The 26,697-nt window shown below is 48.5% G+C and overlaps 1 protein-coding gene across 4 annotated transcripts in view; it reads left to right on the top strand.

Moving 5' to 3' along the window:
• CABIN1 (calcineurin binding protein 1) overlaps window positions 1–23,836 on the top strand; it is a 62,903-nt gene extending 39,067 nt beyond the window's left edge. For all 4 annotated transcript variants that reach the window (XM_079956282.1, XM_079956283.1, XM_079956284.1 and 1 more), the window contains exons 30-37: window positions 901–1,064; window positions 8,217–8,313; window positions 8,399–9,061; window positions 9,826–9,900; window positions 16,557–16,854; window positions 21,032–21,223; window positions 21,832–22,055; window positions 22,820–23,836. In XM_079956282.1, coding sequence (XP_079812408.1) covers window positions 901–1,064; window positions 8,217–8,313; window positions 8,399–9,061; window positions 9,826–9,900; window positions 16,557–16,854; window positions 21,032–21,223; window positions 21,832–22,055; window positions 22,820–22,963 — 1,857 coding nt within the window. In that variant the 3' untranslated portion in view covers window positions 22,964–23,836. The remainder of the gene's footprint in view (window positions 1–900; window positions 1,065–8,216; window positions 8,314–8,398; window positions 9,062–9,825; window positions 9,901–16,556; window positions 16,855–21,031; window positions 21,224–21,831; window positions 22,056–22,819) is intronic.
• Window positions 23,837–26,697: the final 2,861 nt, after the last annotated feature.

The following is a 26,697-nucleotide window of genomic DNA, read 5'->3' as shown; positions in this document are numbered from 1 at the left end:
GTGAGAATGTGGTTGCAAAAGTGCCATGGGGTATGCACTGGGCAGTGTCTTAATGGCACACAGCACACACTCTTCACCTTCCTTTCTTTTTTTTAATCTTCCATCATTTTGTGGACTCTTGTTTGTTTAAAAAACATTTCTTGAAGGCTGGGAATTCAGTTGCCTCTTGGGAACTGAATTACTTGTGTAGCCTTTTACAAAAAAACAGGCCTGCAGGACTTCTGTTTGTTTAGCCCTTTGAGTCTTGTGTACATTACCTTCTCAACGGGCATCTTCTCTGGATTTTTTAATCCTCCCTTTACATGAGGAGTTTGCTGTGCCAATAGCTCTATTCAAGCCTAGAAAAGTCCTTATACTTGCCCTTTGCATGATGTCTTGGATAACAAAGTTAAGATCAAGAATGTCTGCCCTGCAATGGAATGTTATGGTTTGTTTGTTTACATGTTCTCTGTGCCTGATGAAGCCTTTCAGTTTCAGCTTGGAAATCCTGAATGAATTATTTCCAGTTGCATTTCATATATTGAAACTGCAGGTGGGAAAGAAACTTTTGTCCAAAGCTGTCCCTAGGCCTTCTCAGAGACCCAGAGAGGCCCTGTCCACTTTCTGCTTTTGAGGCCCCCTAGATAGAATAAAAATTAAAGTGGCAACCCAAAAACAAGGCATCAAAAATAAAATGAGGTATATTCACAAATGCTGTTTTAGCTGTGAGCGTGTGCCACATTTGGGTCAGGTGTGCATAAAAACAGGTTGTGAAACTCACTGAATACCAAAAATTGAAAAAAATGCCTAAATGTGAGGCTTCCTTTGAGGTTGTTGTCCTGGGCCAAACAGCTCTCCTGTCGCTCACAGTATCTGCTTCCCACCGTTGATGGTTTCCTCCTGGTTTCTCCCCCTGTGCAGGGAATCTGGCGCATCCCCGTGGATGAAATTGATCGCCCTGGTAGCTTTGCCTCTCACATGAACCGCTCCATCGTCCTTCTGCTCAACGTCTTGTCGCAGCTCAAGGATTACAACACCCTGCTGAAAGTCTCATCTATGCTGCAGAGGACCCCCGACCAGGGAAAGTGAGGATGGCCCAGGTTTCTTGTTTCTGGCTTGAAATGCTAAGATGCTGACCGACACCCCCACCCCACCCCCTGTGGCCGAAACCCTTCTTAGCTCTTACATATATTAGTTAGAGAATAACAATGGTTGGTTTGCAAAAGTGTTTGTTTTCGGCCTTGAAGCCTCGCTGTCTAGACTGAACAAGCTGTATCTTGGCTTTAATGCAGAGCAGTTCATCAAAGGCCAGATCCAGGCACTTTGCTCCCACTATATACCCTGCAAATCTCTTGTCTTTCGTAGGGCCCCTTCAGCTGCTCTCAGTGTTGAAAATGGATATTAAAAATCCTTTCCAGGAAAGGAGAGGAGCAAAAAGATAGGAAGAGGATACAGGTGAGGGTGGGGGAATAGAGATTACAGAGGAGCAGGGAACTGGTTCCTGGCTTTTCTACCCTTTGAGGCCTTTTGGAAGTTATTCCCACCACAAGAGTTCAGCAAATAACATCAAATGCATTTCCAGCACCTCAGAAGCCACTCTTCCATCTTTGACTGCTCAAAGTAGTTGAGCTCTTAAGGTGGGAATATGCTCATTTTAGAGAAGCATGTGGTGTATGTGTGTGTCACAGATCAAAATCGCAGATAGGCTCCCTCACATCTTTCTTTGACAGTAGCAACAGCAGTTAACAGTTCCATATTTACATCCTTTTTGCTTTTTCTCGTTTTGTACATTGAATGGCATTGCGGGGATCTCTTTCCTTCCCCCCGTAAACTGATAGTGTAGATCCTTTGCTGGCTTTAATGATTTCAAGGTCTTTTAGCAGAGCTAAATGAAAGACTCTCAGTCCTGATTCCTTTCAATAGAGCAACTTTCAGGACCACATTTAACGTTCTCAGCATAAGGACACTGCCTCATATTGAGATAGATGGACTCAGTATCGCCTACACTGACTGGAGATGTCAATGAGGATTGAACCTGCGACCTTCTCCAGGCAAAGCAGGCCCCTTCCCCCTGCACTCTGCCCCCCTGCCCACAATGGTAAGGGTCTCAATCCCCTGCACATCCCTCAGTCAAGGGGCAGGCTGAGCACCTTCCAGTGGCCAAAAGCAGATGAACTGAAATATTTCATTTGGGGGAGGGGATGGAATCAATGAAGTGTGTGGTTTAAACGTTACATTCAAGCATATTCAATTCAAGCTTTGCTGCAGAATCAATGTTTTCTGGACGGCTTGAAAACTGATTAGATTTCAAGAAAAACACATGAAGGCTCTGAAGAGTGCCAGCATACTAAATTTAACGTGGGTTAACAGCTGTGCTCATAAATATATCTGCTTCCTAGGGATGGCCCCGCCTGCCAACCTAGCAGTTCGAAAGCACCCCTGGGTGCAAGTAGATAAATAGGGACCGCTTACTAGCGGGAAGGTAAACGGCGTTTCCGTGTGCGGCTCTGGCTCTGGCCAGAGCAGCGATGTCACGCTGGCCACGTGACCCGGAAGTGTCTCCGGACAGCGCTGGCCCCTGGCCTCTTAAGTGAGATGGGCGCACAACCCCAGAGTCTGTCAAGACTGGCCCGTACGGGCAGGGGTACCTTTACCTTTACCTTTACCTAGGGATGGCCCCTTGGAAAAAAGTTAATAACCACTTTATGTTAGATTTGACTGACATCATATATCTTCCAGTTCCCCAGTTTGGCATGTATTGCGCGCATTCATTGTGCTAATAATTAATTTTATGAAACAATGCATTTCTAAAAGGAAGAAATCTTCCACCCACATTGCTGCTGGCTTCTGGCTGCTGCCGGTTCTTTGGGTGGAAGGTGGTTCAGGGAGCCAGCGTGGTAGAGCAGTGCTGTGGTACTATAGGGGGAAAGGGGAGTGGGCAGGAAAAACAGTTCATCAGTTCCATACCTCCCGCACCGGATAAGCCAGAACCCCCAAATTCCCAGCTTTCATTTTTTTAAACAAGCAAGCAAGTCTCTAACCCTTGTTTTTGTTTTTCATAAATTGAAAATGCCTTTTGATTGCGAAGAACCTCAGAGTGGCAGTCGTAGGGCCCAATGTGAGAGGCTAATTGTTCACTCAGTTGTTTGGTGAGGATCTTGCCAGTTCCTCCCTTTTGGGTTTTTAAACCAATGAACAAAGCTATAGCAATGGCTGACATTTAGGAAAGCAATCTAACTTATTTATTTTATAAAAATATACTGCCCACTCACATAAAATAATAATAATAATAATAATAATAATAATAATAATAATAATAATAATTTATTATTTATACCCCGCCCATCTGGCTGGGCCTCCCCAGCCACTCTGGGCGGCTTCCATAAAAACCAAAAATACAGTAAAATATCACACGTTAAAAACTTCCCTAAACAGGGCTGCCTTAAGATGTCTTCTGAATGTCAGGTAGTTGTTTATCGCTTTGACATCTGCTGGAAGGGCGTTCCACAGGGCGGGCGCCACTACCGAGAAGGCCCTCTGCCTGGTTCCCTGTAGCTTTGCTTCTCGCAATGAGGGACCCGCCAGAAGGCCCTCGGCGCTGGACCTCAGCGTCCGGGCAGAATGATGGGGGTGGAGACGCTCCTTCAGGTATACTGGACCGAGGCCGTTTAGGGCTTTAAAGGTCAGCACCAACACTTTGAATTGTGCTCGGAAACGTACTGGGAGCCAATGTAGGTTTTTCAAGACCGGTGTTATGTGGTCTCGGCCACAAATACAGTGCACAGCAGTATCTGCAAATACAATAAAACATATATTAGTAGTAATAGTATTATGACTACTACTGCCCCTACTACGGCTGCTGCTGCTGTTGTTGTCATCGTCATCATTTGTTACCCTCTCTTCACCCTAAGGTCCCAGGATGGGTTACAACATTAAAGCACAATATTAAAAAAAGTTTTGAACAACTAACTAACTAACTGGCAAAAAACATCCAGAACATGTGTGACTGTCCGTGTGTGATTTTTACTTGCCAGTCACTGCCAGCAGGCAGACAGGCTAAGTTTTCGCCCTCCTCTCTAGGCTGTCTTTTTGCCTCCATGGCTGCCAAATGGCCAAGTTTCTCCTTAGAGCCTTTGCTCATGCAGAACTTCCATCATGGAGTGCTGCTGCATTGCAGTCCTCCTCTATCCAATACTCTATTAATTTTTTTTTCCAGTTTTCAATTTAACAACAATAGTCCTCCTTTACATTTGTATCCCTCATTTTGACTTCCCTCCACTCCTCCTCTGGTTACATAGTAAATACGTTTAATTAAACCGCACGTCTCCCTTAACATCTTTTTTTAAAAATTCTCTTTCCCCCCCAAGATCACATTTTAAATGCTTGATTTTATATTAATCCTGCTAATGTATTTAGTTGTTTACAATGATTCTTTAAATAATCTACATAACATCCCCATTCTTTAATAAAAACACTTTCTTCTTGATATCTTATTATTCCCATACGTTTTGCCATTTCTGCATATTCCATGAACTTTGCTTGCCACTCTTCCTTGATTGGGATGGTGTCCAATACTCTCAATAGGACTGTAGGCCCCTTCTGGGGGACAAATGGCGGGGGTACCCTGGAGAATTGAAACCGCCATACCTTTTCCTCCTCCCTTCCTTTCTCTGCCTATTGGAGAGCCACCTGGGTTGGTGACAAGTGAATTGCTGAGGTTATTGAGGTTCCCAGTGTTGACTGTCACATCTAATCACAGCTGCACCTTCATTTCCACTTGTATGTTAGCAACAGCAGCCCCCTGCTGTTCAGCTGATTAGCTTCTGAGGATTCCACTTAGCTAAGAAAATCTTTTTGACAAAAAGAGGAGCTTTCGCTACCTGCCTGTCACAGAGGGAGCACCATGGCTGAGGCTCTTCCTCCCTCCATAATTTCTGCCTGAAGAATTGCTCATCCACTGATGGGCAGCATCCATCAAAACTAACTTTTAATAAATTAGGAACTTAATTTTACAGTGTTGTTTGGCAAAGAGGAAACAGTTAGAAAGTCAAAGTCTTTCTTAACCTGGATGCCTCTCGATTTCCTCTGGTGGTGAAGGTTCATTATCTAAGCTTAAAATAATAAAAAGTTATCTGGGAGAATTGCTTGTGGCCCTAGGAGGTCAACTTGATTGCTATGCATTAAGAATAAGTTGCTTGGTTACTCCCTTTTTCATGATGCTAGGCAATGCATCTCTAATTGTGGGCCTCATTCAGTGCCAAGTAGCTGATACAGCCAATTCCAGCCAGTCCATTGCCCAGGAAATCTTGAGAGTACAAAGCCTTCCATGCCCCTTCAGTGCCTTGTCTGAGATGTTCTTCACTGTGTTTGGCTCTCTGGAGACTGGCTGGCATGTTTATTTAGCAGTGGATTAATTTACTCCATCAGGGTCTAATCTGGGGCTGTCTGCAGCAGCATGTTAGGGGAAATGGAATCATCATCACTTCAGTTTTTATCTCTGCGCAGGTGAAGCAGATCTGGTGATGCTCTGTGTATGGATTTGAGTAGATTTCCTGAGTTGGTGCGTGGAAAAGACAAACAGCCTTTTTGCGTGCTGGTGCAACAGGAAGGCGTTCTGGAGTTCAGGACAGGCGTAGCTAAGAAGCCCAGCGGATGTCAACAAACCCAGTTAGAAGCCAAACACGTTGATATTAAGCATGATTTCTAAAAGGATTTAAATATTTGTTTGGGAGCTTTTGCGTGGGTACCCGACGTTGGAAGCAAATGTGGGAGGAGTGTCTTTTTTCTATGTTCATTGTTCCTCTTTAAATAGAAGGCTACAGGCTTTTAAGAGCAAAGCAAGTCAGGCTTTGCTGTTGTGGGCAAGGGCATGCACATGGTGAAGCAGCAATGTGGTTGCCCTCCTTGCCCTGTCCCTGGGCTAGCCTTGCCCCAAATGGTTGCGGGTTGAATATAGAAGGAACTCCTCCTCATGAGCAGCTGCAACACTCAATACCACTGGGGGAGGGGGCAGCATCATGGCCCCACTCCTGAGTCCCTATGTGGGTGCCCTACATATGAGTAACACATGGATCTCCTGACAACACATACAGGTGAAAACTCAAGGGACATCCACTGATGGGACTCTACCTAAGCAAGGGATAGAGAGATGATGGTGCGGACAGTAGCTAAGGAGAGACCTTCCAGCCTGTGTAGGAAGCCATGAGAAAGACCAAGGCAGTGTTTGCATGAATGCCATGCAAATACTGTTGGAGGTTAATGGAGGAGGAAGAAGGGCCTTGCTCAAGGCCAGGAGTGTTAGGCGCTGCTGGTACCTCCAGGGAATCCTCAGCTAGTAGCCATACACTCTGATGATGGAGAAGGCAGGCCTGGCAGACATTATCTCTTTCACAAAAATATTGCTGGGATGAGGAAAGGAGCCGCTGCTCCTGTTTCTTCCTTGCATCAATTCCCCTCTTGGTGCAGAAGCCTTGGAGGGCTTGGTAGGCCTCAGAATGGGGCCACACAGTGAGGGGCGTATCTTTGGAAACAGCCTCCTAAGATCTAGAGGCGGATCCCAGTGAGTTACTGAGGGATACACAACATTCTTGTGCTGGCCTGCTTAGGTTCTCAGCATAGCCGAAGGATTTAAACATAGTCCATGCCAGCACGTAATCATTTGTGGCTCTTAAGACTGAAGCTGCCGCTGGATAAAATCGTGAAATGGATGTATTGTTGGGCCTTTGCTTCTGGCTTTGTGTGAGAGCAGTCAAAGGAAGTTTGTTTTCTTTAAGCAAGCTCACTAGACTGGAGTGAAACTTCTTTATTGTGTATGTGTATGAAAGAAAAAGAGACACACTTGTCTCAGGTTAAGGAAAAACCATTGTAGTCTTTGGTGCATTTTGAACAAAATGATATCTTGGGGACATCTGAAGAGTCCTTTAACTGGATTGGGCCACAGGGGGCATCTCCTCCTGGTCTCAACAGTAGCCAGCCAGGTACTTCTTGGATGTCCACAAGCAGCACCTGAGTGCAAATGGCTCTCTCTCCACGTGTGATTCCCAGGAACCTGGTATTCAGAGGGATCTGGTGGTATTCTGAAGGTATTTTCAGTCACAGTGGTGAGATGTGGTTAGGATTAACCCTCCTTTGAAGGCTGGTTTGTCAGAAACTGGGTGGGCAAGACTGTCTCCCTTTCTTTTAGCACAGAGCACCATGGTTTTGTTTGTATTGTGGCTCAGCTCACGTCTTGTTTGTGCAGTTAAAAGATGCTTCTGGAAATTCGAGAGCTTTTTGGTTGAAGGGCTATAGGCTCATAAATATTCATCATCAGCCAAGCTACCTATTTAGCATCGTTGGAGTTCACATGGTTAGGCGGGAGACATCTTCTCCACCAGCCCAAAATGAATATATTTCAGGGCAGGCCTTCTCTATGTCAGGAATGAACTTGAGTAGCAAATGATGTCGTAGCCTTGGACCTGAGCAAAGCACCAGTGGTGGGAAGGGAAACTCTGGCCAGATTGAGCCAAGTCAACTATGGATTCTTAGTTTTGTCATAGAATCATAGAATCATAGAGTTGGAAGAGACCACAAGGGCCATCGAGTCCAACCCCCTGCCAAGCAGGAAACACCATCAGAGCACTCCTGACATATGGTTGTCAAGCCTCTGCTTAAAGACCTCTAAAGAAGGAGACTCCACCACACTCCTTGGCAGCAAATTCCACTGTCAAACAGCTCTTACTGTCAGGAAGTTCTTCCTAATGTTTAGGTGGAATCTTCTTTCTTGTAGTTTGGAGCCATAGCTCCGTGTCCGCTTCTCTGGAGCAGCAGAAAACAACCTTTCTCCCTCCTCTATGTGACATCCTTTTATATATTTGAACATGGCTATCATATCACCCCTTAACCTCCTCTTCTCCAGGCTAAACATGCCCAGCTCCCTTAGCCGTTCTTCATAAGGCATCGTTTCCAGGCCATTGACCATTTTGGTTGCCCTCCTCTGGACACGTTCCAGTTTGTCAGTGTCCTTCTTGAACTGTGGTGCCCAGAACTGGACACAGTACTCCAGGTGAGGTCTGACGAGAGGGTGTCCTTTGAAAGGGGTGTGCAGTGGCCAGCAGTTGCTTCATCTAGGTGGTTTTTGGAGGCAGAGAAATCCAGCAGGATCCAGAGCATTTGAACTGCTGTCTCCTCGATTTCGAATGCATCTGCAAGTCCTGTAATCAAATGCCTTCCTGCCCTCTTTTTTCCCTGTGCTGCAGGAAGTACTTGCGGGATGCAGACCGCCAGGTCCTTGCCCAGCGTGCCTTCGTCCTCACGGTGACTGTGCTGGAGGACATGCTGAATGAGCTCACCGAGGTAAGGCCCTAAAACCCCTGCATACTTCTTTGGTGGGGGGCTCCCCTCCTAATTCAAGGGGACAAATTCTTTGTCTCTTTTAAAGGTCTCCGAAGATCCAGAATCCAAGTGCTGCAGCTTTTTTGCGTCCAGGATGACGACCGATGTCTCCAACAAAGCAAATGCGGAAGAAGGACAGGAAGCCCTTCCGCAAAAGGCAGCCTTGTCTGAAGGCGGGGTGGCCGCTTATGGTGCAGAGAATGGGGTGAAAGAAGCCACCCAGGGGGTGCATCAGCCCCCCACCGCCATGGACACAGCAGAGCTACGGGAGGCAACCCCTGAGGGAGAAGCAAAAGAGGCTCCCCAGCCGGGCTCAACGGAGCTCATGGACTCAGAAGGATATTCTGAGGATCCTGAAAAAAAGGGCTCTTCCTATAGAGGCCCTGAGTCGACCCGAGGGCTGCCTGGGCGGATCCCTAAGGACAAAAGCTTAGAGAGCAGCCGGACGGCCGAACTGTCCTTGGAGGAGCTGAGCATCAGCTCTAAGCACCAGCAGTTGGAGGCGGCCAAAGTCCGCATCCAGGCAGCTCCGATGGAGGAGGTCAGCCAGAGGCCAAGCCGGAAAAGGAAACTGATTGATGACACAGAGTCGGGGAAGACCCTCCTCCTGGATGCTTATCGCGTGTGGCAGCAGGGTCAGAAGGTCATGACTTACGACCTGGCCAAGATCGAGAAGATCATGTCTGAGACGTACATGCTCATTAAGCAAGTAAGCAGCAGGGTTGAAATGTGCCTTTGCTGCCATGTTGGGCAGAAGCTGGTGAGATCTTGTATTATTGTTTGTGTTGTCTTATTTGTTCCACGGTGACCAAGGAAGAGTGCTGGTGGCTGTCACTGTGGCGGCTTGGTGTGGGCTCTCAGGAGAAGCTCCTTGGCTTCTGAGGACTACATGGGTGGTGATCAGTCCCCAAATGGTGTCGATCTTAGAAAATCCAGGGAACTGAGGCAACACCCACTTCCTGGCCTGACCTGTCTGTTTACGCTAAGCCCCGTGGGGCAGGATCAGCACTGCGCCATTTGGAGCTCTGGTCAGTTTCCACGTTGCCCATTTATTTTCCAGTATAATTTTTTATCAGAGAGGGACAGTGCTGCAGACAAAACCTAGCAGCAGCAGCAGCAGCAGCATGTCTTTCTCTTGCGATGATGCAGAGGCAGGGCAGGCCAGCAGGGAAGTGTGGGTGATGCAGGTCCAATCAGAACTGTCCCAGGCCACACCCATCTATTCCGCTCACGCACCATCCCAGTCTGTGGCAGAAGCACCTCTGCCAGGGGCTGGGCCTGTAGCGCCACTCCTCAACATTGTCCCCCTGGTCAGGCCAATGCTGGTCATTAACAACTCGCCAAGACTTTGATTGCAAGTTGCATTGTAGCAAATTTCAAGTGAGGGTTTGTTGCCTTTTGGATCCGGAAGCTGTCTTTCCTGTGGGCATTTGTGGACTTACTTCTGCTCATGGTGTGGGTTTCTTTCTGCAGGTGGATGAAGAAGCAGCCTTGGAACAAGCTGTCAAGTTCTGCCAGGTGCACGTGGGGGCCTCTGCACAGAAGCAAGTAAGTTCCAAGCTTGCTAGGCTCTTGAGCACCACCAGGTGTGTGGCATCCTCAGGCTTGCGAGAGAAGGAAGCAGAAGGCCCCCCCCCTCCTGCTTTGGGGCCATTTGCTGTCCTTTTCATCATACATATAGCATTTTTTAAAATTATTATTTTGTATTCCGCCTCTCCATAGTTCAAATCATGCGCAAGGTGGCTTACAGCATGAAAAAATACATAATTACAACTTACAAGCATAACAAAAGTAGTTGTAAACCATAAATAAAACACCAAAAAGTACACAACCAAATCGAACATTTCCACATAAATCGTTATTAGGTCTAAAATAAGCACAAAATGTCAGTAATGGCAACAACCCCCACTCCAACAAAACCCCCTAAAAACAACACACCGGCCTGTTCAGCAGCCTCAGCTTTTGTAGCTGGAGTCAGTCCAGGCCCTGCCCTCCCAGGTCAGGTAGAAAAGGCCTGCAAGGCAGGGAGCAGGTCTTCCAGGACTCACAACCAATGTGGTTTCTGGCCTCTTCAGCAGCCTCATCTCTTGAAGTTGGAGTCAGTCAGGGCCCCACCATCCCTCTTCTGTCTTCCAGTAGCAACTTTTATTAATCTGGTTTGTTGCCCCTTTAATTGCTGTTTCTTATAGCACTAAAGGCGCTCTTCTCCTCACCCCAATCTCTATCAGTGAGTGGCCTGATAGTCTCTGGAATTGCCATTGGGTTGCCTTGCTAAACCCAAGCCTTGCTCTGCCAGGCTGCCTTCAAAATGTTGCCTGGGACCACCACCACCTTCCCTCCTGACCCCCACCCAGCTGCCTATGTCCATGTTCATGTGTCCAGTTCTGACTTGCCAGAAGAGCAACTGAGGCAGATATCCACTGCCCAAAGCGGCCTGGAAGACAAGAGAATACAGAGCTCTGCAAAATGCTTTGCTTGACTTTACTCTCGTGTGTAAGCATCTCATCAAGTGTTTTAAAACCAAACTAACCGTACAATTCTCTACACGTTTACCCTGAAACAAATGCCACCATGCATTCGGTGGAATTTATTATCATATGGTATCAGCGGCTGCAGCTTAATATTTTTTTAAAAAAATGCAATTATCTCAACGCACAGTTTACAGAAAATGAATACAGTTCTTTCAAGACAGTGAATGATTAAATTTAGAGAGCCAGCTTAATGTAGGGATTGGAGTGTGGACCTACCACCTGCGAGAGCAGGGTTCAAATCCCTTCTCAGCCACGAAGCTTTCACTGGGAGATCTCAGCCTAAATGGGAAAGGAGTCACAGGTACACATACTGCCTTGAGTTCCATAGGGGGAAAAGGTGGGATATAAAGGTAAGACTAATAACAGCAATATAAAAGTAACAATATATGGAAAATTCCAATTGCAATTATTTTATTGTGTTTCAGCTACTTTATACAGTGGTACCTCAGGTTACAGATGCTTCAGGTTACAGACTCTGCTAACCCAGAAATAGTACCTCAGGTTAAGAACTTTTCTTCAGGATGAGAACAGAAATTGCGCAGCAGCGGCAGCGGGAGGCCCCATTAGCTAAAGTGGTGCTTCAGGTTAAGAACAGTTTCAGGTTAAGAACGGACCTCCAGAACGAATTAAGTTCTTAACCCGAGGTACCACTGTATACAAATCTTACTTGCAGCCGCCTCCTGTGTGTGTGTGTTTTATGGAATTAATGATGTTTTTACACTGGAAGAGGGGGGTATAAATAATACACCATAAGTTGCCATATCTTTCTCTTGATAAACTTGACGTTGCAGTTTGAAAAACCTTGACCTTGCAGTTGGAAATTGTAATTATAAAATATGCATCCGTTTGGAATTGATGTGGAGGATTTTCCATGATGATGATGTGTATTGCAAGTAAGATTTGTATACAGGTATTTGAAATGCATTGCTTTGTTCATGTTAATAGCCTGGCGAGATATATTTCAGTCAAAGCTTGTTTGGTCACTCATCTGGGATGTTGCAGTGCAACAACCCCTGCCTGGATCAGGGGGTGGCCTCTAAGGTGACCCCTTCTAAATTTGTAACCTAGTAACCCAAAGTCCACCAGGCTGAATTCATCTGGCCACTGGGATTCTTCTCATTTGGCACATGGCTAGATTTCTCATTCTCTTGTCTTGAAATAAGCATACTCATTCCATGAAATGTGTTAAAATTATTGCATATTGAATATTGTAGTTCTGTTTTTAGTTTCGCTACCTGCTTAGCAAACAGTAAAGTTTAGTGAGGCTTGTTGAGATGTTTTTCTTCACTTTTGTTTTGCTTTTCTCAGCTCTGACTTGCTCCTTAGAAGGAGGCTTCAGACAGGTTCTTGACTTGGGTGGAATTTTGCCTTCCCTTCTCTCTAAAGTTGGGAGAGGGGGATGGTGTTCAGCATAAATTCTCGGGACCTTACAAACAGCTTTCTTCTGTGGTGCCTTTTGTTTTTCTTTAATTGTTCCATCTTTGTGGAATACCATCTCCTTGATTAGAAAATCTAAAGGCCCTGAAGTACATATGTTCCAGCATAACCCACTAATTAGCCCCCTTGTTCTCCGTGCCTCTTGGGGCTGCCGTGTTTGAAAAATAACACCATTGCAGTTGTTAATTGCTAGCGTGCATCGAGGAAGTTAGCAGTCAGCGTGTGAAGCAGACCGCTAAAGCGAATTGGCTTGATTAACCCCCTCATCCTTTCACAAGCCATTCATGTTCCTGGACAAGCAAGCTGGTGATTCTCTCAAGGGCAAAACACTCCTCCCTGGAGCCCCACTAACTGGGGATGCTGCTTGTTGTTGTTTAATCGTTTAGTGATGTCAGACTCTTCGTGACCCCATGGACCAGAGCACGCCAGGCACTCCTGTCTTCCACTGCCTCCTGCAGTTTGGTCAAACTCATGCTGGTAGCTTCGAGAACACTGTCCAACCATCTCATCCTCTGTCATCCCCTTCTCCTTGTGCCCTCCATCTACCCAACATCAGGGTCTTTTCCAGGGAGTCTTCTCTTCTCATGAGGGGGCCAAAGTATTGGAGCGTCAGCTTCAGGATCTGTCCTTCCAGTGAGCACTCAGGGCTGATTCCCATAAGAATGGATAGGTTTGATCTTCTTGCAGTCCATGGGACTCTCAAGAGTCTCCTCCAGCACCATAATTCAAAAGCATCAATTCTTCGGCGATCAGCCTTCTTTATGGTCCAGCTCTCACTTCCATACATCACTACTCTCATGTGAATGCAATTAATCATAGAATCATAGAGTTGGAAGAGACCACAAGGGCCATCGAGTCCAACCCCCTGCCAAGCAGGAAACACCATCAGAGCACTCCTGACATATGGTTGTCAAGCCTCTGCTTAAAAGGTAAAGGTAAAGGTACCCCTGCCCGTACGGGCCAGTCTTGACAGACTCTGGGGTTGTGCGCCCATCTCACTTAAGAGGCCAGGGGCCAGCGCTGTCCGGAGACACTTCCGGGTCACGTGGCCAGCGTGACATCGCTGCTCTGGCCAGAGCCAGAGCCAGAGCCGCACACGGAAACGCCGTTTACCTTCCCGCTGGTAAGCGGTCCCTATTTATCTACTTGCACCCGGAGGTGCTTTCGAACTGCTAGGTTGGCAGGCGCTGGGACCGAGCAGCGGGAGCGCACCCCGCCGCAGGGATTCGAACCACCGACCTTTCGATCGGCAAGTCCTAGGCGCTGAGGCTTTAACCCACAGCGCCACCTGCGTCCCCCAAGCCTCTGCTTAAAGACCTCCAAAGAAGGAGACTCCACCACACTCCTTGGCAGCAAATTCCACTGTCAAACAGCTCTTACTGTCAGGAAGTTCTTCCTAATGTTTAGGTGGAATCTTCTTTCTTGTAGTTTGGAGCCATAGCTCCGTGTCTGCTTCTCTGGAGCAGCAGAAAACAACCTTTCTCCCTCCTCTATGTGACATCCTTTTATATATTTGAACATGGCTATCATATCACCCCTTAACCTCCTCTTCTCCCGGCTAAACATGCCCAGCTCCCTTAGCCGTTCCTCATAAGGCATCATTTCCAGGCCTTTGACCATTTTGGTTGCCCTCCTCTGGACACGTTCCAGTTTGTCAGTGTCCTTCTTGAACTGTGGTGCCCAGAACTGGACACAGTACTCCAGGTGAGGTCTGACCAGAGCAGAATACAGTGGCACTATTACTTCCCTTGATCTAGATGCTATACTCCTATTGATGCAGCCCAGAATTGCATTGGCTTTTTTAGCTGCCGCGTCACACTGTTGGCTCATGTCAAGTTTGTGGTCAACCAAGACTCCTAGATCCTTTTCACATGTACTGCTCTCAAGCCAGGTGTCACCCATCTTGTATTTGTGCCTCTCATTTTTTTTGCCCAAATGCAATACTTTACATTTCTCCCTGTTAAAATTCATCTTGTTTAGTTAGGCTCCCCACCTAAAGATGTCCTAGTAGTTCATTTCAGTCTTGTTGGTGCTGCTGGGCTTTGTGGGTTCTGACAGCCCTGAAGGCAGCTGGTGGCAACCAGCCCTAGCTCAGGGCCAGAACACTTGCTTTGCATGCAGAAGGTCTCCACTCAGACCCCCAGCAGCATCTCTGGGTAGGCCTGGCAAAGACACCCTGCCTGAAACCTTGGTGAGCCATTGCTGCCAGTCAGTGTACAGATGACACCAAGTTAGATGGGTCAGGGTCTGCTTCCTCCCTTCCTGAGGTGAAACCTCTTTAACACCCTTCTTCTTGTGCCTCCTTCACTTAAGGTCCGGAAGGTGTCAACACAAAAATAGGCCTTTTCTGTAGTGGCTCCCATTTGTGGAATGCCCTCCCCAGGGAGGTTCAGCTGGCACCTTCATTACAGTGGTACCTCGGGTTAAGTACTTAATTCATTCTGGAGGTCCGTTCTTAACCTGAGGTACCACTTTAGCTAATGGGGCCTCCTGCTGCCGCCGTGCGATTTCTGTTCTCATCCTGAAGCAAAGTTCTTAACCTGAGGTACTATTTCTGGGTTAGTGGAGTCTGTAACCTGAGGTACCACTGTATATATATATTTTAGGTGCCAGGTGAAAATATTTCTCTTCAACCAGGCCTTTGGCTGATTAATATTCTACAGCCTTTTAAATGGGTCTGTGGGAAGAGGGGTTTGTTGTTTCGTTTTGATTATTTTCCTTGTGTTTTTATCTTGCGTTTTGTTCTGTGAACCGCCCGTAGTAACAATGTCACCAAGGCGGAAGAGGAAACTGTTCTTGGACTGAAATCCCCTTTTCTCCCTTGCCTGGGAGCAAGTCCCACTGAACTCAGCCTTCTCTAAAGGTCCCTCTACCCCCGTGTGAGCATCGGGATCAGTGCCTGAGGCTCCCCTCTCTGGACCACCACCAGCAGCCATTAGGGTGGGGGCAATACGGATGGGGCTTCCTCCACGGTGGCCTTTGTGAGTTGGGGGCCACAGAGGGATGCCTCCTCCTCTGTCCTTGTCATTGTAAGTTGGCTTGAGAGGTTTTCAAAGGGTAGTTTAAATAAATAAGCAAAGGTGGTCGGGTTTGTGCAGATGCAGGGGGGAGGAACTGAGGTTTTGACTGCCTGTGTCCCATAATGCCGCCTCTGCAAAGGGCGTTTTCCTCATACAGCCTTGCCTGCCTCTGCTCCAGCTTTGCAGTCTCTGACCCCCACCCCCTGCAATGCGCTTGTCCCTTAGGAGATGCCCGTTAGCAGCGGGTGGGAGGGAGGAGGGCTCCTCTGCTAATTGCAGGCCTTGTCTTTCCTCGCTGGGATTTGCCTTTCTGAGAGACTCCCTCGGAGCTGAGGCTGCCTGTTCTTAGCATGCTTGGGGGAGCTGTAGGTAGCCAACATTTCGCTCCTCTTGTGTTCCGCTTAATTTCTATTGCTGTCTAGAAGAAGGGCGTTTTTATCTGCATGGGGTGGGATGGGGAGGAAAGCAGCTTGGGCCAGGGAAGAGTCTCTGGGCATCAGCTGGAAGGAGAAGCCGTGCCACACCTCCACGGAGAGTTGGCCCTCCGGACTCATTTCAGCAAGGGGCACTTGGAACCTCCCACCACCAGTTCACTGACCCAGATGTGGACCAGCAGTCCATGTCTCCTGCCTCAGCCAGCTGCCCTTCTATTCTTCCTCTGTTTCTGAGGTATATCAAATGCCATTCCCCCCCCCCCTAAGCAAAGTATCTCTTTTGAAGAAAAATAGAATCCATTTTGTCTTTACCTTGGGAACTTTGACTAATCCAGATTTAGCAGTATTGACTAGTTTTTGACCTTAGGGCTTGTGGGCGGGTTGGGAAGAGAATGTGTGAGAAAAGTTTGTGTGACTTTTTTTCATGGTTAATCTGCTTACCGCTGTAGAAGTGATGCTGATGTTCAGCTCCTAGGTAATATATCCCTTTGAAATTTGCACTTTTTTATTGAAAAAAATATCAGTTTATATGCCACTTAATTAGAGTTGACTCTCTGTGGTGTACAACTAACTCAATACAATACAGCTAAAAATCAGTAAAGCTATAAAATCAGGATACAGTTCATTTTTAATTCCTTGACCCTATTGATGCTTCTTTCCCCAGAGCCTCTTGGTATTTGGAGCTCCCGGGTGGAGAAGGTCTTTCCCCTTGCCCTGAGCTGGCTGCCACCGCAGCCTTTCCCCTCTCCTTCCTTACGGCCTTTGCTTGTCTCCTCCTCCAGGCTACAGGGGAAGCACCGACCACTCCAAAACACCCGAAGGACAGCAAAGAGATCTGCTTCCCAACCGCCCCTGCCTCTCTGACGCCTCCCGCTGGGACTGCCTACTCCCTGGCTTCAGAGGCCCTCCTGAGAGCAGCAGCTGACCTGCAGGCCAAGCCCAAGACAGCTTCTCCCCCATCCTCCTCCTCGTCTTCCTCCTCCTCCTCCTCTGCCAGCGTGCTGCTACTGCTGCCGCCCCAGGAGCAAACCGGGGCAGAGTGTGTCGAAGAGGCCCCTGTTGTCTCCAGCCTGGCGTGTGGTGAGCTACATCTTTGCAGAGAAGCTTTATAGAGTTGCCCAAAGCATCTGTGCATCCCAGCATCATTGTGTCCGTGAAATATGTCTGGTTTCTGGCTTGGGCAGGGGGGGTGGGGAGGCTATTTTTGACACAGCTCCTCAAACTACAGCTCACCTTCCTTGCTCCCATGTGGCTCTTTGCACGGAAGGGTTTAAATGCTTCGTGCAAAAGAATGAAGGTGAGGTCACAAGCGGCTTGGCACAGAATCCCACCAGAATGTGCTTGTTTTATATTTATAAAAATACTTACTGTAAAGATGGATCGCAGCGGTTTGCAGCAATATAAAAACACAAAGCTGGCAGTCAAATCGTAAAAAGCTAAAAGCAAGAAGAAATTTAAAACTTGAATTCCACACAGTGTCTATGCACTATTGTCCAAAGGATGCAGAGATGGCAGCTGGACCCATTTAGAATGTTTTGGGTCCAGCTTCAGGAGGGACGATGAGGCAGTGCAGCACCCCAGCCCAATTCTCTTCTGCATACATCAGCTGCAGATCCTCCCTTGTAGGGTTTGGGGAGTTGAGGATTTCTCATTATCGCGGGGGGGGGGCAGGTCAGACCCCCACTTGATGTGGTGCACTGCAGGGAACCACATCCCTGCCTGCCTGAGCCACATTCTGGGTGTGGTTGCTCCTTACACAGTTGAAAATTTAGTCACTGCAGCAAAAACCCCAGAAGGGACAGACTAGTTGGTAGTAGCCACAAGGCTGTGATGAACCATGAGTGGCTGAGATGGGAGCATTTGGATCCTTGTGTCCTTCAGGCAGAGAGCTGAAAGCATGAAGCCTTTTGGGGGTGGGGAGAGATTTGCAATTGCTAAAGTCTTGCCTTCCTGAAGGTGGCAAAGAGCTACTGCTGCCGCCGCCACCCTGCAGCGGTTTTGTTTTTGAGAGAAGGGGCTCGCTGAAATGATGTCCCCTGTTTGTGGGTGTTATGTGTGAAGCGCAAGATGAGCTGGTGAGAATAGGAACCGCCAACTAATGAAGTCGTGAACTCCAAAGCACCAGCTCTCAGCATCCGCGGGTGCTGATGGGTTTCCCTGGCAACAGGTTGGGAAGGAGAGGTGGAGGGGGCTGTTGGCACCTCCGAGGTTTCTCTCTTCAGCCTGTTTCTTCTTTGGTAAAAGCTGGGAGAAGGAGGAAGGCCTGGCTTGCCTTGCCCCTCTCACGCAGCTGTGCCGACGGGGGCTGCTTCAGGCTGAGTCTCTGAGGGCTTTGGGGGTCCATCCCTGAAATCTCAAAAGCCATCTCTCTGTGTGTGTACGCACTCAGTAGTTACAACTCTGGTTTTCTTTTTGAGAGCAGTACTTGAGTTGAAGTGCTAGGCATTTGAAGATGACTTACATCTCTGCCCTGTTGTCTGTTTTGCTGTGGAGGTTATGGATATCCCTGCACTTGAATTATTTTTCCCCAGGGGTTTCGCAAAATTGGTATTAAAATGCACAACACCAGAAAACGAGCTTCTGATCTCCTCTAGAGCGCCCCCCCCATTCCCTTTGCCGATTCAGACTCCTGGGACCTCGACTCCACCTCCCAAGGAGAAGGAAGTGTGTGTTTTGTGTTCAGTAGCAGAGCCCAGCATCTCATAGTCCAGGTTCCAACAGTGGGAGTGGGACCCCCCTCCCCCCCCCGAAATGTTTCAGGCAAGGCAGCCCTTGAGTTGACTCTGCATTCTGGCCTGCACATTTTTACCTGAATTGGATACTTCACAGAGCAGTGCTCTTACTCTAGAGGAGGTGCAGAGATCCTTTGTGCCTCCAGATGTTGCTGACCTAGAGCTCCCATCATCCCTGGCCATGCTTGCTGGGGCTGATGGGAGTTGTAGTTCAGCAACATATAGGGCCAGATGTTTCAGTTCCAGTTAGATACAAGGTTGAGAGGATGTTGCTGCACCTCTTCTTGGGAGCAGTCCCCACGTGACATTTAACGCTCACCCTCAAGTGCCATGTCTAAGAGCATAACGGGGAGGTTTGTGTCTGTTTCTGAGAAGGACATCGGCCCCATTGAAGTGACATCTTTTGCTTATGAAGAACCTCATGAAAGGAAGCACCCTTTCCCTTTCAGCTGTGCAGACACTGCCAGCTAAATCTCAAAGAGTTCTCATCTGGCACATGGTTCTCCCTGTGAGGAAGTCCACTTCTGTTCTCTGGCCAGTTGGGGATCCCCGGCACCAATATCTCCCTTACAGTGTGAACAAAGGGCCAGACGGCACATCTTCACTGAAATGAAGGCGGCTGACATGTGTCTCTGATTCCTCTCTAAATGAGCTAATTTCAGTTGGGGTCATGGTGGCTGGAGGTGAGTGGACTTGGGACTGCGGTCTACACACACCCCATAAATGCCCCACTGAAATTAAGGGCGCAGTTTGCTCTGGGAGGGCCAGCCTAGCCTTCCTGAGTTGGACTACCAAGGACCCACTTGGTGGAAGGAGAGCTAATCTGGGTTGTGGCCCCTCTTCCTGAGGCAGTTGGAAGGCTGGGCCTGATTCTGACCAGCTGCCCTTCAAGGGGAGGAGGACCTCAAGTCTTGCTTAAGTCCTAAAGAGCTCGGCTCCCAACTGCCTCTGCTTTCAGATGCAGATATGTGTTAGATACTTAGGACTAGCAGAAGCAAAGCAAAGCCAAGTCAGAAGCAGCTGTTGTGTCCTCTCATTGGCGGGTATGTGGAACGTTAAGAAAATGAACACATGGCTTAAAAGCAGAGGCAGGGTGTGTATTATATCATCTTTATCCTCTTCAGCCACAGGGGAGCCCCCAAACCTCTCTCCACAGACAGCCATTAGCAAGTGTCTGCCAAAGAGGAAGTGGCAATTGACATAGGACCTTGTCACTTGATGCAACAGAGGAGGCCGCCAGCCAGCCCACTTGATGTGCTTCCCTTTTCTTCCCCATTGATCAGAAAGGAGAGCCTGTGTCTCACTGTGAAGGCAGCTGCATTCATGCTGGGCCTGTGACTCAATCGAAGCCGGACAGATCTGGCTGAGTGGCAGGCATTCCAGTCCGGCTCAGTAAATATTTAGCAAGATAAGCCCCCCACAGCCAGAAGAAGAGTTTGGATTTGATATCCCGCTCTATCACTACCCGAAGGAGTCTCAAAGCGGCTAACATTCTCCTTTCCCTTCCTCCCCCACAACAAACATCTGTGAGGTGAGTGGGGCTGAGAGACTTCAGAGAAGTGTGACTAGCCCAAGGTCACCCAGCAGCTGCATGTGGAGGAGCAGGGAAGCAAACCCGGTTCACCAGATTACGAGTCTACCGCTCTTAACCACTACATCACACTGGCTCCAGCTGCCATTAGGCAACAGAGCTGCCGCTGCATCTTTCAGAAGGGAGAAGGGAAGCCACTAGCAACCTCACATCTGCCTGGCCAAAGGGGACCTCCTGTTGATGTCTTGTCTGCATACCCTACAATCTGGGAAGCTGTGGGTGGGCAGACCTTTGCTGGGGGCCTGGCTAACCTAGAAGGTTTCTGGTGCAGAAAGCTTCACTCGTCACCTCTGTTACTTATTCAACACCCTCCCCAGGTCTTACATGATTGACGTGTTGGGCCTTGGCAAAAGCTGCCCTCCATGTGGAAACTTCCTGGGTCTTTGCTGCGCGAGTTGCTGGGACTTGCTTGTGGGTTTCTTCCCCCCATTGGAGCATCTAATTAGATGCTAGGCCTCCTTTGCTTGAACCAGCTGCTGCAGCCATGCTCTTGCTATGCCCTTTTGTATTCTCACTGTGCTGAGTGCAACATGGAGGTGACAGTGGTCATAAATATGTCTGGTTCCGTACTCTGAGCGCGCACCAGCAACCTTCTCTCTGTTGGGCTACCCTTTGCCAGGAGAGTTTCTCTTGCAGCTGCCTGAAAAGCCAGGTCCTTGTGGCTTTGCTGCATTGAACTGGTAATCATATAACCCTCACTGAACTCAGTGGGACTTTCTTTTGAGTAGACCGGTGTTGGGTTGCACTGGTAATCATATGTTGCTGTACACCACACCTGGAGTCAAGCACATGCCCACTTTTAAGTACTCTGGCATGAAGTCTTCACAGTGAAGCCCCGTGAAGTCCGCATGGCATGAGCATAGTTTCCATTTCTATGGTTGGTAGCAGAGAGAGGATATCTCTTGAGTCATCTTTGCTCATCTTGTTTATGCAGAGGAGGAGGAGGAAGAAGAAGGCAAGCTAGACCGGCCTCTGGAAGGAGCAGGCTTGCAGCAGCAAGAATCCCACCTCTGCCAGCAGATGAAGATGGCGACAGTGGCCCCCTCGTCCAATCTGATGCCCTGGCAAGTGGAGCTGGAGCCTGTGACCAGCACCAGTGTTGGAGGAGGGCAGGTCTGCGGCCGAGGTAAGGGATGCCCAATGAAGCCTTTGGGGATCTTGGAGAAGGTGGCTTGGATAGAACAGAGAAGTACAGTATGAAAATATGCATGGGCCAAGCAGGCAGGAAAGCCTCTCTGAGAACAGATAGCATTTTGGCAGGTAGGAGGGCAAATTCCTAGGAGCTCAGTGGCAGAGGAGCATGTGGAAGCCCTTGGTGGCATCTCCAGGCAAGGCAGTACTGAGCCAGGTGGACCAGAGGCAGCTTCCCATGTTACTCAAGTGTAGGGCGAACTTTTGGCAATCTGTAGTTTTCAGTGAGTTCCTCCCTGGGGTGTCCTCCATTGCCACAGAGAAGGGTAGGAGCGTGGTGGCTAAATCTGAAGGTATTGCCCCAGGCAGGAGACTGGAGTGCTGGCAGGGCAGGCAGCAGTGGTGGCTCTTCTTCAAGCAGAAGCCCCTTCAGGGTATGGTGAGTAACCCTCCCCTGGGGGGAAGCAGGAAGCTCTTTTTTCCCCCAGTCACTTACAGAGCAAAGAGCCCAGGGCTCAGGCCCAGCCTGTGCAGACGTTCTCTTATTATGACATGCTTGTTCGCTCAAAGACCCTCTTCCGAGCTGACATTTCCTCCTCTCAGCCTCCAGCTCCAAGGCTCACCTCTGCTCCGAAACGCCACAGCCCTCCACGGGGAGCAAGGCCGACGCCAGCCGCATCAAGACCCGCATGTTTCCCAGCATGCCCAAGCTCTTCATCCCCTCGTCCGTCACCAAGTTCCCACCGGAGATCACCGTCACCCCTCCAACGCCCACCCTCCTCTCCCCCAAGGGCAGCATTTCGGAAGAAACCAAGCAGAAGCTAAAGGTTTGGGGCAGGGAGTGTCATTGGGGCCCCAGTCATGTTTTGAATTTGGCAGAGAGAATTTGTGTATGCAGACTGGGGGGGCAGTGGAGGAGGCTGTCCAGGCAGCTGCAGACAAGAGTCCTCTGTGCCCTCTTTGCCTCTCCCCCCCCCCCCTTGGGTTCTCAGGTGGGCTTAAAGAACCCATCTTCTGTTTGTAAAACATAGGAACAGCCTTCAGGTCAAAGAGGGCCTACTTGGTCCAGCCCCCTGTTCTTCCAGAGGCCAGCCAGCTGCCGTTGAGGAAGCAGGACTTTAGCAATTCCAACACCCCAAGGAGGGCCTCATCCAGACTTGCTGAGTCCTGACTTCTTCACCTTGGAGGTGTGCTCCTTCTGTTCCCCAGCCAAAGCATGGTCCATCCTCTCTTTGGTCATGTTGGGAATAAGGGACAAACTGTCTGGCTGAACAGGCAGGCAGAGTTTGGGGGGAGGTGGCACCTGCGATGATACCCTTTTGCAAACTGCCTTGGTGGAAGGACTGGGCGGGGGCAGAAAGACTTCCCTCCCTCCCTCCTTCAGCCTGGAGTGTTGCCATGTTAATCTAGGATAACCTGGTTAAGAAATCTCCGTAGTCTCCCTCCCACCCATTGCTTGTATTGGAAGCACTGCAGGTTTTCAAGATGATTAAAGCAAGCCCAGGTGGGGTGGAGGGAAATGCTTTGGGGGAATAGCAGATCTTCAGAATTTTTAAAAATAAAAAAACCCTCTTCCCTTTGTCTGGGCCAGTCTGCTATCCTTTCAGCCCAGTCTGCGGCGAATGTGAAGAAGGAGACCCTTTGCCAGCCAGCGCTGGAGATTGTAGAAACCTCGAGCCAAGAGTCTTCGCTGGAGAGTGACTCTGATGAAGAGGATGACTACATGGATGTCTGAGGGGTGCTGGGCGGGGGGCTCCGTCCTCCCTTCCCCTCCCCTCCCCTCCCCTCCCTCTGGCTTCTCTTTACAGCATCACAGCCAGCCAGCCACCAGCCATTACCACCTTCAGTGCTGCTGCCTCTACTGTTGCCTTTAACTTACGGGGCAGCCGAAAACTCACCACTGTCACCCCCAAGCCGAATCTGCACTTAAATCCCTCGGCACCTCCTCACTCATTTTCCCCTCTTTAAATGGACGGCTTTTACAGGAGGCAGCAGCAGCAGCATTTGGCTGGCTGGCTGGCTAAGCAGCAGAGACTGGACGGGCCACCACAATGGTCTTGCCTCCTTCGTTACTTTAAGCAAAACTGTGGCTTATTTTATCTCGGTATTGTCTTAAAAGGACCAGGCGGGAGAGACAGCTGGCAACCTCACTAGGACTCTGCCTCTTTGGGGACCGTTGGACAAGCAGTGTAAGCCGAGAGGTCGCAGGGCACCTTTGGTCTTATCAGGAAACGGATTTCAGTACCATTTTGGTAATGTCTGCTTTTTACAGAACAACACAAAGAAGGGTATATGTTTGTTTTTTAAGTATATATATATATATATATAAATATATGTGGCGGGATTGCTCACATTTATATGGGGAACATAAAGGAAGCCCAGCATTTTTTCTACTGAATGTTAACGTTGTAATATAAGGAATACAAACCCTGCACTTCAATAGTGGGGCGTGTTGTGCCCACAGCATGTGTCACAGAGCTTGCCAGGCGGGGTTTCAATTTCTGGGGGGGTGGGGGGAGGTGGGAGAAGACAAGGGTTAAATAAATGGTGCAGTGCAAAGCTTTGTAATAATAAATATACATTTTTTAAATAAAGTGAGAACACGTTTCTCCCAAGCCTCTTCTCTGCTGTGCCTGGAATGCTCCTTCACCCTTTCATCCGCTTTCCTCTCCCTCCTCCCAGGTCTGTAGAAGAGGCAAAGAAATCTGAATTTTCAGGGGAGAGCAGCCCCTCGCCTCAGGGCAAGTAGTGGGAGAGATGAGTTACAGCTGATGCAAGGGATTGTGGAGTAGAGAAGGCCTCTTCCCCTTCTTCCCTGAGCATGCTGAAGTGGGCTGGGTCACCTCAGTCTCTGCTGGGGCCAGAACATTTTTCATCCAGCCGTGTGATCCAAGTGGCAGACTTGGGGCACAAGAGCAGCCTCCTTTCCTCCTCTCCTGTCAGGGCTGTTTACTTCCCAGCTAGGAAGATTCTCTGGCTCTGCACACACAGCAGGCTGGTGTTCCTCTGCCTCCTCCTCCACCATTTCCAATTCCATTGGCACATCGTTTTCCACATCAGGATGGCTGGATGTGTCTCCAAGTTGCCTTCTGTCCTACCCAGTGGGCAGAGCATGGTCATTGGGTGTCTTCTTCCATTTTCAAATCGGATAGATGCTGCTTTTAGGGAAGATGCACCCAGGTACATTAATTCTCAAGAAACTGGAGAGGATAGAGGTGGCTTATGGCTGATGCCATATGTAAGCGACTACACAAACAAGTGTTGGGAGTGCAGTGGATGCAGAGTAAGAGGGACCCAATTAGTCTGATTCCCCACCAGTAGCAGTAGGGTCAGAGAACCGGTACATTTTCGGAGGGGGGAAAGGGGTCATTGAGGCGGCTTCACTTTAAAAGACTGGGTGTGGCCTCAGGGACAAATGAGTTGAGGACCATTGGTTATAGCAGCTTCTTCCCTTAGATGCCCTTCAAATGATTCACGGCTACAGCCTTGTTCTGTATAGGGAGCACAGCAATCCTGGCAAGAGTTCAGCTCTGTCAGCTCTGAAGAAGCAACAGCTTTAAGCAGTTTTAGGGGAAACCTCCATCCCTTCCCCTGAAATAATTGCAATCCCCTAAAATCACAGATCTAACAAATAATTGAATATCCCTGCTCCCCTGCCCCAATTCACAATGATGGGATGGATTTCATTTCCCTAGAGTGGCTGGGGAAACTTATTGAAGATTCTTATTTACAATTGGTTTTGGGAGGCCGAAATCCTGCTGTGCCTTAGACAAGGCAGGAGAAGAACAGTAATCTCTGGCCTTAGAAGAGGATTTTTGATATATTTCCTCTTCGTTTACTGCATGGATGTGAAACTGCAGCACAAAAAGTTTATGAAATATTTATTTCTTTTCCCAAGAGACTTCTGAATCTTTCCCTCTCCCTTTATGGCCTCCAAGGATTAGGGGGTCAGGCCAGACTCTGGAAGTGGTCACTGTTGGAGAAAAGCAAATGCATTTCCTTCTACTGTATTGAGTTTCTAATTAATGCATGTGTTACTTTAAACCACATGAGGGCACTGTCTGTGTAGCAATCTAACCAGCACTTGCTTGTAGCTTCTTTTTCCAGGTTAACTCTACCCCTAAAAGCTGGGCCATTTATTCTCACCAGACAAGAAGATGCCTGCTATTCTCTCTTTTTCATCTCTACTCTTCCTATAAATAGTTCTGCATGAATAAAGCCTTTGAACTCCAGAAACTGATCATTCCAATACAGCATTTACCCAAGCTGTAAAGGCTGCTAACAGTCATGTACCCAGCCTCACTTATGTCGTCCTATGTTCTCTTCATGTTTTGAAGAAAAGACTGTTGAGCTGCCCTAACTCTCCCTTCCCCCCTTCCTTCCTTCCTTCCTTCCTTCCTTCCTTCCTTCCTTCGAGACCAGATACCAGGGCTGTCCAGAACTATGGAGAAAAATAGAAGAGACAAGCCATGGGAAAAGATTAAAAATATTTTCTCTTATCTTCCCACCCCCTCCAGTGCTCTGGGAGCCCCTACAGTGAGTGGAGGGTAGTAAATTGACCAATCCATACTTGATGCAATTAACTGTTAAAATCTCCTGTTTAAGAGGGGAACTAACGAGGCACTTGTGGAACCGAAGATGCTTTCCCTAGGGCTTTACCCCACTTGTCTGGTCCTGTAGGAAAGTCGGAAGCGGGAACACCTAGCAGAGTGTACTTTCTTTCAAGTTAGGGAGAAGGCAGTGATGGGACAGTTTATGTGGGGAAGTGGTAGGAGGAGATGAGCAGTGCAGGGGGTTGTTAAAAGATCAGGGCAGAGCCCCCTCAATCTCCTCCTAGCCCAACACCCTGTTCCCAAGCAAGACTTGAGGGCAACGGCAGTGCTCCCCACGCCTTGAAATTCCCCGGCAGCTGGTATTCAAAGGCACCCCACCTCCAAGAAGAACCCTGGGAGGAAAAGCCTAGTTGCTGGATCAGACCAAAGGGAGCACATCAAGTGCAGGGTCTTGTTTGCTCAGTGACCAACCAGATGCTCCACAGGTTAGAAGCCCACAAGCCAGGACCCGAGAGCTCTAAATCATCCAGAAGCAAAAGGAAAAAATGTCTGTCCTTTAGTTTTTATCAGCCAAATATGTGTAGGGTCTGCTGCCCTTTGTCTTGGGGGGCAAGCAGTGGACTTTATTGGTTCTCCGTTTGACTGAACATTCACAATAATTAGCCTTGAGTTGAATAGAAGCCTTGCAAGGTGCTGGCCATAGGAATGAAGTTTATGATTTGCAATCTTAAATCTCATTGAACTCTGAACACACCACTGATCCCAGGTTCCATTTGGCCAAAGGCTGCTTAATGACAGAGGGGAGAGAACAGGTGCATTGGAGGCTGGTGGTCCAATCCTGTGCATGTTTGCTCAGAAAAAAATCCCGCTATGTTCACTGTAGGTGGCATTAAAGCCTGAGTTACAAGCGAACACA

The sequence above is a fragment of the Podarcis cretensis genome, assembly GCF_951804945.1.
Source record: "Podarcis cretensis genome assembly, chromosome: 16".
In the NCBI taxonomy this organism is placed as follows: domain Eukaryota; kingdom Metazoa; phylum Chordata; class Lepidosauria; order Squamata; family Lacertidae; genus Podarcis; species Podarcis cretensis.
The sequence above is the reverse complement of the archived record's forward strand: the minus strand, read 5'-3'. Positions and strand labels throughout refer to the sequence as shown.